The sequence below is a fragment of the Tachysurus fulvidraco genome, chromosome 22, assembly GCF_022655615.1.
Source record: "Tachysurus fulvidraco isolate hzauxx_2018 chromosome 22, HZAU_PFXX_2.0, whole genome shotgun sequence".
NCBI classification, from domain to species: Eukaryota; Metazoa; Chordata; class Actinopteri; order Siluriformes; family Bagridae; genus Tachysurus; species Tachysurus fulvidraco.
In genome coordinates, this window is record NC_062539.1 from 10,316,210 (window position 1) to 10,334,704 (window position 18,495).

At 39.7% G+C, this 18,495-nt stretch overlaps 1 protein-coding gene across 1 annotated transcript in view; it reads right to left on the bottom strand.

Annotated features, from left to right (window-relative positions):
* LOC113640585 (enhancer of polycomb homolog 1-like) overlaps positions 1–18,495 on the bottom strand; it is a 52,887-nt gene that overhangs the window by 1,613 nt on the left and 32,779 nt on the right. The window contains exons 7-15 of the mRNA XM_047806592.1: positions 18,266–18,373; positions 14,025–14,174; positions 12,088–12,171; positions 11,796–11,941; positions 11,287–11,639; positions 4,338–4,450; positions 3,402–3,528; positions 3,022–3,274; positions 1–613 (exon numbers count right to left, since the gene is read on the bottom strand). The exon at positions 1–613 is cut by the window's left edge and continues 1,613 nt beyond it. Coding sequence (XP_047662548.1) covers positions 541–613; positions 3,022–3,274; positions 3,402–3,528; positions 4,338–4,450; positions 11,287–11,639; positions 11,796–11,941; positions 12,088–12,171; positions 14,025–14,174; positions 18,266–18,373 — 1,407 coding nt within the window. The 3' untranslated portion in view covers positions 1–540. The remainder of the gene's footprint in view (positions 614–3,021; positions 3,275–3,401; positions 3,529–4,337; positions 4,451–11,286; positions 11,640–11,795; positions 11,942–12,087; positions 12,172–14,024; positions 14,175–18,265; positions 18,374–18,495) is intronic.

Sequence of the window (18,495 nt, forward strand, 5' to 3'; positions counted from 1 at the left end):
CAGGTATTCTTATTAAAGCAGACAATGAATCTATGTATGTGTTTGTCTACATGCAAGCAATCAATCTTTCACAAAAATGACCATGAAATGGGTGGATGGTAGAAGAAGGGAACAGAACAAACAGAAAAGAAAACTACCACATAATATGGTTAGACACACAGACAGTCCTGTAAACACCTCACAATAAATAGAGACTGTACAACACCAGGTTTACATCTGATCTCACATCACCACATGAACATAGACACCACCATTCACTCCGAGAGGTCGCCCCACCCCCCACCTCACCCAAAAGTGCAAAACATAACTGAACAATTTTTGTATTCAAGTAAACGTTATGTACAAAGGGCCATATAACAAATGTGTACATAGAATAAATTCTTATTTCAGAATTTACAGATGACTAACAAAACAGTACAGTAAGTGGCAACCACTGCAGTATAGTCCCAACAGCTGCTGTAGACACACTCTCACTGATGCACAGCAACTACTGTAGCTTGGATACCCAAATCTTGGGGAGATGAAAAAAGAGGGGTAGGGCTACGTAACCTCCATTGCTACAGTGTTTTCTGTTATACTGTTCAATGTTGGCTTCACTTGATTGTGATTTTCCCTGAAACAGTAAAAACAATACAAACAATAAATTTATGTTTAAGGAGGAAAACAATTCAAGTTAGTCTATCCAAGTTTTGTCACGATAAACATCAGTAACACAAGTAAATACAGCACAGTCTGCAGCATGCTTTGTATATGTATTACATATGGATTTAATAGATTTACATTTTGTAATTCCAGATTATTTTTTGAGAGTTTAATAAATATTCATTTCAATTAATGTTTCAAACTCTGTTTTTAAACACAAATCTGTCACCATCTAGAGTTAATTCACACAAAAAAAAGTAAAATTACAGGTTGATTAAAAATTTAAATCCTAAAATGGAAATCTCAAAATCTTCAACTTCAAATATACATATTTCCATGAACATTAGGCCAAAGTTTGAAACATCCATAATTCTCATAAAACTTTTAGAGTGGTCAAACAAATAAAACTAATAGAACTCGACAAGGTTACAAACTTGTATGCCAGAAATACCATTTGAACAAGAATGACGTTATTGAAGAAAAACATTTACGTGTGTTGGATCAGCTCCAAAATATTATCAGTTTGTCTTCTTAATTACTTATAGGTCATGAAAAAATTCACTGACTTATTCTTAAGATACTGTGCGATGAGCAGAAGATTAGTTAATATGAATTAAGCAGAAACATTACTTTTATTTGGCTTTAACATCTTTTTACGTCAGTTCATGGATGCTGATTTTGACCACTCTGAAAGAGTCTACTTTGTAGTTGTGGAAGACATTTTATTTTAAGAAATATTTTCAACTGCTATTTAAGTTATTTAAGTGTTTTTTTATATGGGACATGGCCCTGCAAGCTATATATTTTTAAACATTTTAAGTCATTGTTGATTGATTAATTATACACACACCATCCATTCTGTTACAAACACCTGGACACTACATTCACACAGTTATCTAATCAGTCGATTATGTGGCAGTAGTGAAAAAATTAAGTAGATATAAGAGCATCACTTAAAATTCAAATCAGCCATCAGTATAGGAAAAAAGTGTGATAATTTTAACTATAACCATGGCATAGATGCTTCTGCCAGATGAGCTGATCAGAGTATGTCAGATACACCTGGGATTCACAAACAACGGTCTCTAGAGTTTTAACAGAAACTGCAAAAAAGAGGGTCAGCAGGCTGAAACACCTTGTTAAAGGAGGAGAAGAACCAGACTGGTATGCAAACAATAAATAAAATTAGCACTCTTTTCAACCATTGTGCACAACATAAGCAACCATCAGGTAGATGTGTTACCGAGCAGAAGCTGAAGACTACACCAGGTTCCAGTCCTGTCAGCCAAAAAAAAAAAAAAAAAGAATCTGTGAGCACAGCTTACAAACACTGGAAAGCAGACGTTTGGAAAAAGACTGGATAGCCAGAATGCAACCTTGGGTGGACAAGGACAGGAATCTGAGCATTCTGAGCAAGGACAGGAATCTGAGCCCAAACACCTCAAAGTTGATGTTTTATGCATGCTGAAATTCTTTTTTGCTCAACAAATTTGAAAAGTTTCTATATCCATCCTGGCAACTCATTTTCCTCTGGTCTCTTTTATGAACAAGGCCAACTACATCTATTCGTGAAAATCCCAGGAGATAAGCAGTTTATGAAATAATCAAACCAGCCCATTTGATACCAAAATCCATCACATGATTAAAGTCACAGAGAGCATTTTTTTTTATTCTGCTGCTTATTACAAAACATGCTTGACCTAGTGATATTTTTTGCATTGCTCTGGTCCCATATAAATGGTTGGGAAATAAAAAAATAATTAACACATGGGTATGCAGATGTCCCTAAAAGTGTACAGTGAGTGTACAGTGTGACTAATTTTGGAATAACGGACAACACTAAGTTGAATTTTTTTAAATCTAATTAAAAACACTGTTTTGTCAATATTGTTCAATGTACTTTTCCAAATTTTGAGAAATTTTCAGATAATTTATTAGTGACAGCTAATCATAAATTCAAATGTTAGATCAGGGAAGCCGAATAGTTTACTGATTCTTGTACTAAAACTTTTTTTATCTTTTCATTTTTGATTGAGTTGGTGAAGTTATTCGTTCATATTATAAAACCACTTTATCCTGGTCATCTGGAGTCTATGCTGGTTAACACTTGGGAAATGGGGATATGCGCACCATGCATACAGCCAATTCACCTACCCGTATGCTTTTGGTGGTGTAGGAAACTGGAGATCCTGGAGCGAAGCCCATGTAGACACAGGAAAAACAGGTGAAACTCAGAGAGTGATCTGAGCTCAGAATTAAATCAGAGACCCTGTTAGGTGGCAATATTACCTACTGTGTCACCCTCAAGTTATTTAAAAAGGAAAAAATATACACATCATTAATGTTTGTAGTGATGAAGGTTTCAAACAGCTCACTGACCTAGTGCCCATTTCAAGTGAAGTGGAGCCTGTCGTGACTTTAGGGAGCTGCCTGCTGACATTCGCAGCCAATTTTAGGTCAGAAGATGGAACTGTGAGCTTACGCTGAAGATGCCGTACACTTAATGCTGCACCTGGTGATGGCACACCCACTTTTATTGCCCCAGCTAACAGCATCTGTGCAGGGGCAGGGCTGACTGTGCCAACATGGTGATTAGATGAGGAAGTTGTAGTACAAAAGATTTCTAAATCGTCTGTAAATCACATAAAAATTAATGCATTTGAAAAGGTTTTCCAAAACTCCATTTTAAGACATATTAAGACTGATAAAGATCAGATGCAACTGAATTTCGATGTGTTGCTGTTTATTTTTATTTTCACCTGAAGCTGATATAACTCCTTTGATTCCAACACCCAGAATACCTTCCTCTTTACACTTCATTGCCATCAGCTGTTCCGAAGTCACCAGTGCAGAGGCAGCAAACTGTGCACTTAAAGAGTCTAAGGTCTTGGATGAAAAAATAAAAACAAAAAGACACAAATCAAAAGAGTTCGGGGCACAGTCTCAGTGTTTAATTCCAGGCTAAAAACACATTTGTTTAATTTAGCTTTTTATAAATAGCTTTTCTTGTAAAGGAGCTGGAGGGCTCCCAGCCCTTTCCACCTCTGCACACCTGTTCCTTATGTTTCAAGAGTCCCTGTGTTTGTGTTCTTGTGTTCCAGTGTTTTGTGTTTCCAGTTCCCTAGTGTTTATAGCCCGTTGTTATTTTTTCCTAATAAACTTTTTTTATGCTATCCCTGCATTTGGGTTTGACTTTTTTTTTGTTAATCCCTCTTTTTGACAATCAAGTAATATCACTGCAGTGATAGGGAATTATATTCTGTATATATTTTGGCTGAACAACTAGCTAACAGCAGAATGGAAAAGCTCCATGCTTATGCAACAGATGCGTAATTATGCATGTTTAATCTTCTTTTATTCTAATATACAGCTTTTTCTGTATTATATGGCACTTCAAACCTGAAACACTCTCTGCCTTAACCATGATTTTCACTGACAGTATTAAAATGTTGCCAGTTATTAAGAAAAAAATCCAAAATACAGGTCACATTGACACTTTACGAGCAGAGGAGCAGCCACCAAATATTACATACATCAAACCTGCCCCGTTAATCATTTGGAAATTAAAATATAGGCACATATTTAAGCAATTCTCTCTTTTGTGAAAATGCATCATAGAACCATCATTGGTTAATAAAATACATTTTTTATTTTTACAACAAAAATTTCCATGTTTGTTGTCATTGTGCTCCTACACTCGCCGGTGTCCTGGCATTGACTCGGTACTGTTGATGTACCTGCTCCAGCTGCTCTCTTTTCATCAAGGCTAGTTGCTCCTGATGGTCATGATACTGCTCAGCTGTAAACACTACAACACACAGGTCGTGCCACAGATGCAGCCATTAAATATAATGCATAATTGATGATTATTACTTGTTTAACTTATTGATCTAAATTTAATTATGTTTTTAGCTATAAATAATTGTATTGTTATAGACTTTAATCATTCAAACATTCAATTTTATCAGACTGCATAATGATGGTTATCCATTGTAAAATACTGATTCAAATTCTAATTTTATTTGTCACATACATAAACATACATTGTATGACATGTAGTGAAATGTGTTTTATTCCTTGTAGTCAGAAGAAATACAATAGAAACTATATTTGTAAAGTTTGTCACGACAAACTTTGATGTTGGCTTTGACGATGCAAGTATTCGCAAAGGCCGGTGCATTTTTGGAGGCGAGTGGACAGAAAGATTGTGAAAGCTACTGGACTGCTAAGGTGCCAATACTTTTGAAGCCAATACTTTTGAAGACATGAACATGTGATGTGATCCGAATACTCTTGAGGAAGTTCCCCACATTGGGCTGAGTGTTTTGATATGTCACATGTCCATGTTGTGCTAATTATTTATTTTCATGTGACATGACGTGATGTGGCCAGAATACACGTGAGGCAGTTCCCTTCATTGTGCTGAGTGTTTTTATGTCACATGTCTCTGTTGTGCAAATTTTTGATTTTCACATGACGTCACATGACATCATGAGACGTCATGTGACGTGACCAAAATACACGTGAGGCAGTTCCCCTCATTGTGCTGAGTGTTTTGATATGTCACATTTCCATGTTGTGCAAATTTTTAATTTCACTTATTTTGAAGGCGGGGCTACACGTGACGTCACGTGACGTTTACAGAATACACGTGAGGCACTTCCCCTCATTGGGCTGAGTGTTTTGATATATGACATGTCCATGTTGTGTTAATTTTTGATTTCGCTTATTTTGGGGTGGGGGTACACGTGACGTCACGTGGTGTTGAGCGCCATCACCGGAATAACCGGTGGGGTGCCAATACTTTTGGCGAAAAGTGACTACTGAGGGTTTGGACATTTCATGTCAATACTGCAGTCATTATGGGATTCTACTTATTATTATACTGCATAGAACACAGAACAGAAGCCGTGCCTGAGCTCTGTGCACGCTGCGTGTGTGAGAACTTAGAGGAATTTTCGGAATTCCCCATTCAAGTCAATGGGATGTTCAATCGTCAACTATGGGAAAACCAAAAGTTCCGATCGGAACCCCGAAATAAAATTTTGTCCGGGTAAGGTCCTAAAGAACCTGTCTGAGTTCGGTGTAAATTGCTCGAAAACTTGCCGAGTTATAAACCTCCAAAGTTTATAATGGAAGAAAGGCCAGTTTGAGCTTCCGTACCGGGAATGCCGGAATTCCGATCACTTAGAAAAGTAATTGCAACCAACTTCAGACCAGGGTCTATGACATATCCGAATTTGGTGTATGCGGCTCCAAAGCCCTAGGCCGCATTAGAAAAAACACTGTCCAAGGGTGGAATCGAACCGCGAAACTCTTGCATGCTAAACTAATTGCTATCCCCTACTCCATTCAGGAACACGAAAATGTCTTTGCGGTTTTATGTATTAATTCACTAATGTGAAGAATGGCGAGTCTAACAGTACCCAAGCTTTATTATATTAAAGTTGAATTAATGGGTGGCTCTTAAAAGAGCCGTTGCTGCTCTTAAAAGGACATTAGTTTAAAGTGAAATAAAAAATTATAAAAACTACACTGATAGTTGAAAACAACAAAAAGTTATACAAATGGCAGAAACAACAACATATGTGACCGCCGTGCTGTCCACGGCACGCCACCACTAGTTTTAAGCATTAAATCCTCTAAATACACGGTTAAATGTTATATTGTTTGAAAGCTTAGACTCTCAGGATTTTATTAAGTCCACACACAAAGCATAAATGATTTATAGCCATCATACTAATTTAATCCAAGTTGATAGTCACCTGAACTAGGCGCCGCTAGTCCAGTCGTATACTTACCATTAAACGCTCCCCTTTCTTCACTGGGGTAATATTGTCCAAAACAAATGCTTGTAAAAAATCCCCAAGAGTCTAAGGAACTGGAATATGTAAGCCTTTTAATCCAAAACACTTTAATCCAAAATGCGTTTCTGACCGAATACTCTAAACAGCAGTTCACTTCCGTCCTTTGTTTCGGCTCTCACTTGTCCTAGGAGGCTTATAAAACTACACTGAGGCGTCAGATTTGTAGTCCAGGGCCTAACGAATCAAACGAAAATCATGAAAATAGGGGACGATCCCACAATATATATATATATGAAATGAAACTGGAAGCTCACCAATTCTAACAACTGTGAAATATAGCAACAAGCTTTTAAGACCTTTACACAGATTCACTGGTGTCTGCTGCCCTCTTTTGGATGTTAGCACATCTACAGAGAGATTCCCCATTCAAGTCTATGGGGAAAAAACACCCCTTTGAGCTTCCATACTGGGAATTCTGGAGTTCCGATCGCTTATAAAAACTATAGCACACCTCTCCCCAATGGGCCGGTCGATTTGACACCTCATTTATGGGTCTAGGACAAAAGCTGCGGGACAAGTTATGTGCCGAAAAAGTGTCCGGAATAATAATAATAATAATAATAATAATAATAATAATAATAATAATAATAATGCAAGAGAATAAGAATGTGCTTTGCAAGCACATTAATAATAATAATAATAATAATAATAATAATAATAATAATAATAATAATTATTATTATTATTATTATTATTATTATTATGTTGGATTTGTAGAAGCCAACATTCTGATTTCCGTTATAAATAAGCTTATAACGGAAATCAGAATGTTGGCTTCTACAAATCCAACATAATAATAATAATAATAATAATAATAATAATAATAATAATAATAATAATAATAATAATAATAAGCTTCTAACGGAAATCAGAATGTTGGCTTCTACAAAGCCAACATAATTACATGTTAACTGTAATATGAAAGTGCAATACAGAGGATAAATAAAGAGAGAAAATAAACAATAATCATAGATCTATGAATCTGGAGAATAAGTATAAATACAAAAAGTAACAATAAAAACAGATCTGTACAATATGCAATGAATGAGACAGAATACACATAAGTATCTACTATATACTTTAGATGTATTATATACATGATAATGTGCAAAGTATGTAAAGTGAACAGTGCGAAAAGAGTTCAAAAAGAGTTCCAAAGTGATATGTGCATTACGCAAAGTATTGTGTGCATTGTGTGTGGTGTGCTGAATTGACCAGTCCGAAAAGAGTTCCAAAGTGATGAGGTAATAGTGTCATGTCTGAGTTCATAGAGACCTGATTCTAGGTGTTCTGTTTGTTGAGGGTTCGGGTGGCCTGTGGGAATAAGCTCCTCCTCATTCTCTCTGTGTTTGCCTTCAGGAAATGGAAACGCTTTACTGACTGCAACAGAGAAAAGAGTCCATTGTTGGGATGGCTGAGGTCCTTCATGATGTTCCTAGCTTTGGCCCAGCACTGCTTGCTGTAGGTAGACTCCAGGTCATGGAGCTCAGTGTGGTTGATACATTCAGCTGACTGCACCACTCTCTGGAGAGGTTGTCTGTCCTGTTGGGTGCTGATCCCATACCAGGCTGTGATGCTTCCCTTCAGGATGCTCTCAATGGTGAAAGTGTCAAAAGTAGCACCTAAGGGGCAGTTTAAAATCCCTTAAGTGTCTGAGGTGGAAGAGACGCTGCCAAGCCTTCTTTACCAGAGTGTTGATGTGACAGGACCATGATAGATCATGCGAGATGTGAACTCCAAGGTACCAGAAACTGTTTACTCTTTCCATTGGGGTCCCATTGATTGTTAGCGGTTGGTATTTCCTCTCCTGCCGAGGATGGGGTTTTTGAGGTGAATGTGGATGGAATTATGGTATTAAATGTTGAACTGTAGTCTACAAACAGCATTTTCAAATAATCCCCAATTCTGTTATCCAGGTGACTTAGGGCAGTGTGGTGAAGGTATGCAATGGCTTTCTCGGTGGAACGGTTGGGATGGTACATGCACTGGAAGGGATCTAGCGTGTCAGGCAGTGAGGAGGTGATGAAGTCTTTGACTAGTCTTTCAAAGCACTTCGTCATGATGGAGGTCAGGACTACAGGGTGATAGTCATTTAGGCAGGCGGGCTGGGGTTTCTTCGGGACAGGAACGATGATGCATTGTTTGAGGCAAGTAGGGATTACAGACTGATCCAGGGAGTGGTTGAATATCTCGGTGAACACCGGTGCTAGCCGGTGAGCACAGACCTTCAGGACCCAGCCTGTGATGCCATCTGTCCTGCTGCCTTCCTGCTCTTCACTCACCTGAACGCCTCCCTCACATCATGCTCTGAGATCGTGAACACGTTTTCCTCTCGGGCTCAGTGCCATTAGCTGTAGCCCCGAAACAAGCATAGAAGGTGTTCAGCTTGTCTGCCAGAGATGTGTCCACATTCACTGCTCTAGAGCATGGGGCTTTGTAGTCTGTGATCATTCTCAGTCCCTGCCACAGGCTCCTGGAGCCCCCGGGTTGAAACTATGACTCCAGTTTCTTCCCGGAGCACAGCTTCAAGTCTTTCACCACTCTGCGTACATTGTAGGATGGAGCTTTATAGTCTTTAATGTTCCCGGTGGCGAACCCCATGTTGAGGGCAGGGAAGTGGGATTTTAGAGAGTTGCGCATGGTTTTATTCTTCCACGACTTCTGGTTAGGACATGTCCTGATGATGGTTTTGAGAACTGTATCATCTGCTAGTTTCCCAATAAATCCCATGACCACTTCCATAAACATGTTGATGTGCCAGAACATGTCCTAGTCTGCGTCATCTAGAGCGTCCTGCAGAATGGAAACCAATTGGTCTGTCCAGTGTGTGACCTCCCTCTGAAACGGGGCTTACCATTTCAGACTTTGTATTTAGGCATGAGGAAAATGGCGGCATTGTCCGATTTACCAAATGACGGACATGACTGAGAATTGTAACTGTCTTTGTATGGAGTGTAGCTATGGTCCAGTGTCTGGTTGCCCCTGGTGGTGCAGGTGATGTGTTGGTGGACATTTGGCAGTACACGCTTGAGGTTAGCACTGCTAAAATCCCCTGACACCACTGTGAGGTGAGAGCCTCATGTAGGTCCCATAATGCTGTGTTTGTGTCCGCCTGAGGTGGAATATAAACAGCAGTGTGAGCAGGAGTGTGAGAGGGGAACAATGCTCACACTGTCACACCAGCTGTTGTTTACCATAAGACACACTCCACCACCTCTTGTCTTTGCTATTCCATTGTCCTGTCCATAACGGTGGATCAAGAATTACTCTGCCAGCTGTATGGCCTTTTCCAGCACCGCCATGTCTCTTTGATGCAGAGGAGGTTACAAGTCCCGAATACCCCTCTGGAACTTTATCCTAGCCCTTAGGTCATCAAGCTTGTTTTCCAGAGACTGTTAGCCAACAGGATAAAGACCCCACAAGACGTGCTGTTTTGGGCAGTGGAGCCCAATGTGCTCGTGCTCTCAGCTTGTTACTGATCCTGGCTTGTTTTCCTTGTGGTTACTGTTTCACATCACACCCTTTGTTATTCCTCAGGATCTCGCTTAACCAGCTTGAGTCCGAGTTTAAAAACAGCGGTTTGTGAGTTTTTTGATTATATTACACAAAGTGAAAAACGTTTATAAACAATTAAGCCCCTGAAAAGTTTACCAAAAAATTTTGAGTTACAGAGAGCTGCCTGTTGTTCACAGCACAGTTTTACTTTCAGCAGAATATTGCTTCATGCTTCAGACACAATGCTTTGTGACACCAGGGATGTATTTTAATGTCCAAACAAAATTTGGGCAAGTTTTAATACAGCAGTGCGGTACTGAATGCATCTTTGAGAGCTTGAAGCCTAAGAAGGTCAAAGCAATGGGAGCTGTGCTCCACCCTCCTTGGTCAGGAGGAATGTTATTGGAAAGGCCAAATTCACCAAACGGTGAACAAGTTTACACATATAACAAAAGTTGACACCAGGATGCTCTATATGAAGAAGGCAAACCGGCACAGGGCAGTGTAATGCTCTAGGCAATGGTCTGCTGGGAAACTTTGGCACCCTAATATTCATGTGGATGTTACCACACATGCCACCTAACTACCCATTGTTTAGGTACATTTAGGTAGGTTATTCAGGAAGCTGCAATGCACTGTGTGTTCTGATTCCTTTCTATCATAGTCAGTTCACCCACACAAACCCTGGCAAACCATGTCTTTATGTCCCTGGACATTGTCTCTTAATCCTAAGGCAAATTGTAATGCTAGAGCATACAAAGTAATTCTACACAATTTTAAACTATTTTAATTTCTACCAATGGCAGTGTAAAGTCGTGGCCTAATGGTTAGAGAGTCTGATTCGTAACCCAAAGGTTGTGGGTTCGAGTCTCGGGCCGGCCACGACTGAGGTGCCCTTGAGCAAGGCACCGAACGCCCCAACTGCTCCCCGGGCGCCGCAGCATAAATGGCTGCCCACTGCTCCGGGTGAGTGTTCACGGTGTGTGTGTTCACTGCTGTGTGTGTGCACTTTGGATGGGTTAAATGCAGAGAACAAATTCTGAGTATGGTTCAACATACTTAGCCGTATGTCATGTCACTTGTAAAGTATTAAAATATTGTATTCTAGCAAAGTTTGAGATCTATGGCAGTATGAAATTAAAGACTAATTAGAATTTGAATGGATTACAATACTATTTTGGTCATTAACAACATTAAAAATGCTATGACACTTGACAAGATGGGGAGGAGGGGAAAGAAGAAAAAGCCTGGTATATGGCAACAAAATCCGGTTGATACACACCAGGTGTGGCTGGAGGAACAGCTGGTCTGATGTTGGCTTGATTTCTGGCTGGACCATTGGGGCCACAGCTCCGCTTCTGTGCTGAGCAGGGTCGGAGGTTATTGAGGTCATGGGTCAGGGCTGTCCAAGCTTTGAAACGCCTCCAGCGACAGGTCTTAATATTATGGAGGACTTGTGAGAGGTCTGATGAGTATGTAGAAGAGTAGGAGAAGGAAGGAACCGAGGCAGAGGTCCGGATAATGGTATGACAACTGGTACTAACAGACTGGTGGATAAATGAGGGGATGGGACAACCTAAGCCCAACTCATGATACACAGCGTTCCTGTCACAATAAGCCCGGTACAAGAGAATCCTGTACAAAAGCACAGAATCATACATACACAAACTAGTAATCTGCTCCATTTATGTTAAGGTACATGTACAAAATATGTAATAACAATAGAGAGAGCATAAGGTAAAACAGCAATTATCTGTTGTCCAAATCTGGATTTGGTTATGTGCCTCTCACCTGCCCCCTCTTCCAACTCTTCGTCGTGCTAAACCCACACATCGATGAGGTAAGGTGAGTGTGGTGAGAGAGTAATGGTAGCGAGCATCTCCCAAACCAGCCTCAACAGGATCCGACCATGGCCATGAATCCTGCTCTCCACACACCTGTATGAGTCAGTGAGTGAGTGAGAGAGAGAGAGAGAGAGAGAGAGACAGAGATACAGAGAAATTGAAGAAAGGGTGAGTGGGGAATGAGTGACATTGTATAGACACAGAAAGTGTTTTAACTCAGTGCACACTGAAAAACTCACGGATTGATAGTGGCAGCCAGACCTGCGTCTAAATGCAAACACACCATCAGGTTCAATGCTTACTTCTGACGAGCCAGAAAATAGCTGAGTGACGACACATAATGACAATCAAAAATAGCAGTGAATCTAAGAGCTTAAAAGTCAAACTAGATTAGTACACTCCTCCATCTATCACTTAATTTGCTTTATTACATGTTATTTATAAAATAATTTGGTTTCGGTGCCTTGCTAAAGGGCACCTCAGTCGTGATATTGCCGGCCCGAGACTTGAACCCACAACCTTAGGGTTAGGAGTCAATCTCTCTAACCATTAGGCCATGACTTCCCCCATATTAGGCCACACCTCCCCCCATTTAATTGATCTAAAGCCAATACATTTATAAACCCATTTCAAAGTAGATAGTACTTTACATAGTTCAATTTCAAATTCAAAACTAGTTACACACACATTCCTGCACAGAATGACATGCTGAGAAATGCTATTTTGACTGCTATTCATAGTGTGCATGGCCATGATTTGTAGTGATGGCCGGTTCGTGAACGAATCGTTCTTTTGAACCGGTTCTTTTAAGTGAACTGGATGAACCAGTTCACCAAATCGGACTGATTCGTTCTAAACAGTTCGCATCTTAAGGCAGCGCTGATCCACAAGTTACTAAAGTTACTCACTTGCCTGACAAGCCCCTCCGAATCTAAATAAATTAATATCCCGGAGTATATGTAACTCCTGTACACTGAACTGAGACATGTTGTGCTGAGAGAACAGTGAGCTCGAGCTGTTGATACTGCGCATGCGTGAATAACTGAACTGATACAGCGAATCATAAGTACACTGAACTGAGAACTGTTTCTTTCGGACGCGTCCGAGAACCGATGAGCTGTTGATACTGCGCATGCTTGAATAACTGAACTGATACAGCAACAAATGGAAATGGTTATGATTTAATGTCTTATCAATGTATGAGTGTTTAACTCAGTTGCAATAGTTTTTGAAACAACTGATTGGGCGAAAGAAACATTTCAAAATTATGCTTTTTTTTGTAAGTTTTTGTAAGTTGATGAAGATTAGTTTTTTAACTTTATATCTTTAAGACACGTAAAACACCCACATTTGCACATCAATGCCTGTACTGGGTGTTTTAGTTGCAAAACTTAAATGTAAGAAACCTATTCAACTAAAGTTATGATTACAAAGAACTTTTCAAATGTGTTAAATTGATTGTATTAATATCTGCCGGCAGCGGCGGGATGAAGGAATTTACGTCATGACGTCATTGTGAATTAAGTCATTACGTCAGGACATAAAAGAACTGGTGAACTGGATTATTGAACTGGTTCATTAAAACGAAAACTGATGATTTGATGTCACTTCATAAAGTGGAAGAAAAAGAAACTGGTAATTAAGCAGACTTTCCAAATTAATACTGTAGAGTGGACATTCAGTCCCTACCACGACATGCCTTTTTACCAAGAGTGTATCTTCCTCAGGGGGTAGGATTGAACATTTATCTTCTTAGGAAAAACACCAAATATATTTTAAACTACTTTACTGTTTAAACTGACTAAAACAATTGCTGATACAAAATCATATTAATCATTAGTCAAAAGTACACAGTTTATTGGCCCATTATTAGTTTTTTGCTATCAATCTTTGCTACTTTAACTAGCATTTGATTCTCATTGCATGAATGTACTGAACATATAAGTGTCATGTATCATTGCATAGGAAAATATGGAGTACAAGACATTAAATTATTGATACCAAGAATATAATCAGTCTGTGGGTACCTTTTCATGTATTTTTTTTCTTCCAACAATCTCCCTACTATGCTACCTGCTATAGAGTACTTTTGCCATTAAACACTAAACTATCAACATCTACAAATATTTTTCGTAAAAGTTTTAAATGCATGTGGTGACAATTTTAATCCATGTACCTGTGAGCATTGCTCTTCCTCCGAGCTAGGGAAATCATACTGGTTAAGGGCTTTATTGCTGACTGTAGGAGGGATAGGGTGACCAGATAGCAGCATAGTTTTCGGCTTTTTCTCATACTTCTTCTGACGTACCACTTCTTTCTTGTCCACCTGAACACACATTTTTCACATACTGTATTTATTTGCATAATAAATTTGGTGTCATCCTCAAAAGAGAGTCATCTTTCAATGTCTTATGACATTAAAAATAGGGCAGGCCAAAAAAATTTTTATTGTCAAGGGAGTGTAACAGTGTTCACATTTTGGTCCTTCTTGGCTCTTCAATAAATGTGAATTTACAACTATAGTGTTATTTCAAATAGTTTGTTATTTCAGCATTCTTTACATTCCACTTGCCATTTGTTTAAAATGTAATGGCTGATTAAGGGCTTGAGGTCAGAAGATGGGATTTTTCATTGTTTCCGAGAGGGCTTTTTTTTGCAACCATGTCTTTTTCTTTTTTACTCTTGCTTTCTTACTTACATTATGGCAATTCCAGATTGATGCATTTTCCCTCAATCAGAAGTAAGTCTGTCTTAAAATGTAGTCTTTATTTCCAAGTCATTTATGTCTTTGATGTCTGATTCCTAATGGCCTAATATGGGTATGGCCATTTCAATTTAAAAATTTCAATTTCCTGACAGACAGCAAGAAGAGTTCTCTTTCATCATCTTGTGTTCGAGATCCACCTATGGGAAGGGCATCCGTTCCTGACATCTATATAAGCATCCAATTGCATCAAGTCTGGCTAGACAGACAGGAGCGAGTGCCAAAAGCAGGTAAGATAACACCCCTTACCCGAGTGCATAATGCACCTACACGCGTTACCTTTCCTCAGCTCGTGGGGGCACTCGGGAGTCACGTGACAGCCTGGCTGTCTGGCTCGGCCCTCGATTGGGTGATTCACAGTCACAAGGGGTTACAGACTTCAGTTTGTCCAAAAAAGGTAAAGTTCACCCAAAAATGAAAATTGTGTTATTTCCTCACCCTCAATTTGTTCCAAAACTGTACGAGTTTCTTTCTTCTGTTAAACACAAAAGATGATATTTTGAAAAATAACACAATTGTCATTTTTGGGTGAACTATATCTTTAAGAGCTACATTTAGCCTTAAATGTTATATGAATATGGGACCTGGAGCACAGGTTTTATCAGCTGTCAATTTTCAATGTACATTTAAGAGTGAACGATAAACATTTGTTCAGTTCTATAACCAACACTCTTTCATTGCAGAATATTATGAACTGAATGAACTGGTAGTTTATAAAGCTTTCTAAATACATTTGTACTCGGGCTGTGGGTGAAATGTCACCCGAAGCTGCTGTAGCTTTAAACGCAGGCTTCCGAAAACACTCAGAGTGTAGTTTGAGTCTGCTTTCGTTTCATATCTTCTTTTACATTACTTAGTTAATTTCTAATTTGTGCCAAAAATACACCGCCAAGCAACTGATTTTCCTCCTTGGTAGGTGACGTCAGATCAGGTCACAGGCCACGGAAGCCCCATTGGTCCAAAAACGTTAGTGATTCGCAATCGCAACCACAGTCTGTGTTCGCAACACAGTGCGGGGTGAATTTATGAACAAAAGTTCTGTCACAAAACGATATTGTTACGTATCCTCATGCTTTTTAAGTGAATATACGGAAATCCTTGGCCTTTCCTAGTGGGTATACGGAAATCCTTGGCCTTTCCTAGTGGGTATACGGTGTATACCTGCGTATCACGTAGACTACACCACTGCTACGGTGGGACAGCACCAGAAGTGTGGTCCCGGATTGGGATCTCTCCATGGTGCTGGAGGTGCTGGCCCAAAAGCCTTTTGAGCCCCTGGGGGATATCTCCCTCAAGCTGCTGTCCTTCAAGACGGCGCTGCTCCTGGCTTTGGCTTCCGCCAAATGTGTCAGTGATTTGCATGCGCTCTCGGTTCATTCCAAGTGCACCAAATTCTCGCTCAGTGGGGATAAGGTTTTGCTTAGGCCTAACCTGACCTTCTTGCCTAAGTGCTTTCCAGCTTTCACTGATGGTGTGATTGAGCTCTCCGCTTTTCACCCTCCTCATTTTTCCTCTGCGGAGGACCGGAGGTTGAATGCTTTGTGCCTTGTGCGTGCTGTAGCGATTTTGGCTCGCGAAGCAAGGTAAATATTTATAAGTAATTGTAATGTGTTATAGTGACTTCTAAATATTTTAACCTAAGTTGAAATTAACGGTAATGGAATTAACGTTACACTTATTTGGTCTGTTCGTCTGGCGAACAGGCCGTGTAACCTTTATTAATTCTATGAAGGCAGTATTTTCCCGGCCAAGAAAGATTCGCTTCCCTTTTACTTTATACCGTAATGTAAATTGAATTAACTTTATAGAGCATGTAGTTCAGACCCGATGTTGCAGGTACCTTAATTTGTGAGCGATACTCAGAGACAAATCACCTGTGGCTCAAAATTATGACATTTAATGAATGAGACAAAACACAACATAAAACTAACTACACAAACAAACAAAAGAAATAGGGAAAATGAAAATGAAAATGAAAATAAAATAAAACAAAAGAAATTAAAATTGGGGAAAGGGAGGAAGAGACTGGAAAGAAGAAACTAGAGAAAGGAAGGAAAGGAATGGCAAGCTTAGACTCAAAAATTAATCACACCCTAACTGGGAAATCGTCACAGAAACTTAAATTCACCTTAAGATTCAATGAAAGATTCCTACTTAAAATTACGCATCTAAATTGGTTGGTAAAGGAAACGGTTACTTGCATTGGCTTACTGCACAAAGGGACCGGATGCAACAGAGAAATCTCTGAAAAGTCAGTTAGGGTGGGGTCAGACGTTCTTCCAAGTTCTCCTGAAGATCAGAATAGTTGTCGTTCTTGGAAGTGAAGCTTGCCGGATCTTCTTTGAAGGAAGATGGAGTCGTCTTGAAGCTGTTCCGAAAGTCTGACCACGGATTAGTGGTGTTTGTGACAATTTAAAGGTCGTGAACTCCATCTCTTTGGGGAGATGACCAATACTTCGGTCAAGGTTTTGGAGGGAAAACTCCCTTTGTTTCAGGTGTCTGTGGGCGTGGTTTAGCTATCAAACTTTTAGATGACTTTAAAGTTTGATCCAGTGTGTATTAAGACGGTATTGCACCTTTCGTGCTCAAATAAAATACACCATTGTTTGAAAAAAAGAGTAACCGATCATTTTGTGGTCATTTGGATACTAAACATGAAGGGTAATGACGGTATAAAGGCAGCGGTACATTACATACATAGATCAGTAATCGAAGGGTAACTGATGTTAATACGATATTGTGTTCTTATAAAGGCAAAGAAACAAAATGAAACACAAAACAAAATGCACTTTCCTTAGGGAAGTAAAAGAAAACGATAGCTTCGTATACATTCTGACATCAGACCTTAAAGGGGCATACAGCATTAGAACAGGTATACATTAACATGCCATGATCAGTAATTAGAGTGTAACGGATGTTAAATACAATGTTGTTTTCTGACGCATGCATAAAATACACCCTTGTCAGGAAATTAAGGAGCAAATAATTTTAAGTCAGGCAAGCCTTAAAAGAAGGACACATTATAAAAAGGGTTATAAGACTGAGAACCTTAGAGTACCTTATCTTCGGGTTTTATTAGTAAAAGGAATGTCTCATTGCCGCATGGGGTTATCTGGTCTTTGTGTAGGCTCCAGACATTCTGGAGCCAGTTGTGGGTGTAGCCCTCAATGAAATCGTAAAACTGAGTGGTCATCGGTTAATTGAGGAGTAGATGTTGAAATTTAGGGTGCCTGGGACATGAAATCTAAAATGACCGGTACCAGACGCTACAGTGCCCTACGGGGGTACATGGACAGGACGAACTCTTTTCGAGGGAGCAATCAGCTCTTCATCTCTTGGGCCCTGCCGAACACGGGAAAACCCATCTCTAAGCAACGCCTATATACATGTTCTTTTCCACCTTTTTGGCCGTCCTCTGGCTTACAGGGCCTCGCTGTGAGTGTATTGGGCAACCGGGAGTTGTCTATATCTCCCATAGGTGGATCTTGAACACGAGATGATGAAAGAGAACATTACTTTTGTAACCCCAGTTCTCTGAAACATCGAGAAGAGAGATCCACCAAGTTTGCCCCGCTTGCTGCACGAGAAGCGAATATGAAGAAAGGCAGAACGTGCAGGTGCATTATGCACTCGGGTAAGGGGCGTTACCTTACCTGCCTTTGGCACGCGCTCCTGTCTGTCAAGCCAGATTGGTGCAATTGGATGCTTCTGTAGAGGTCAGGAACGGATGCCCTTTCCATAGGTGGATCTCTCCACAGTGACTACATGAGATCAACAGATTTAATACCCTTATTGCAATGGTGCAAACTCCATATTATGTCACCAACATTGTAACAATCATGTATTATGGTGTGATGACATAGGGTGCTTTTTTTCAAGACTG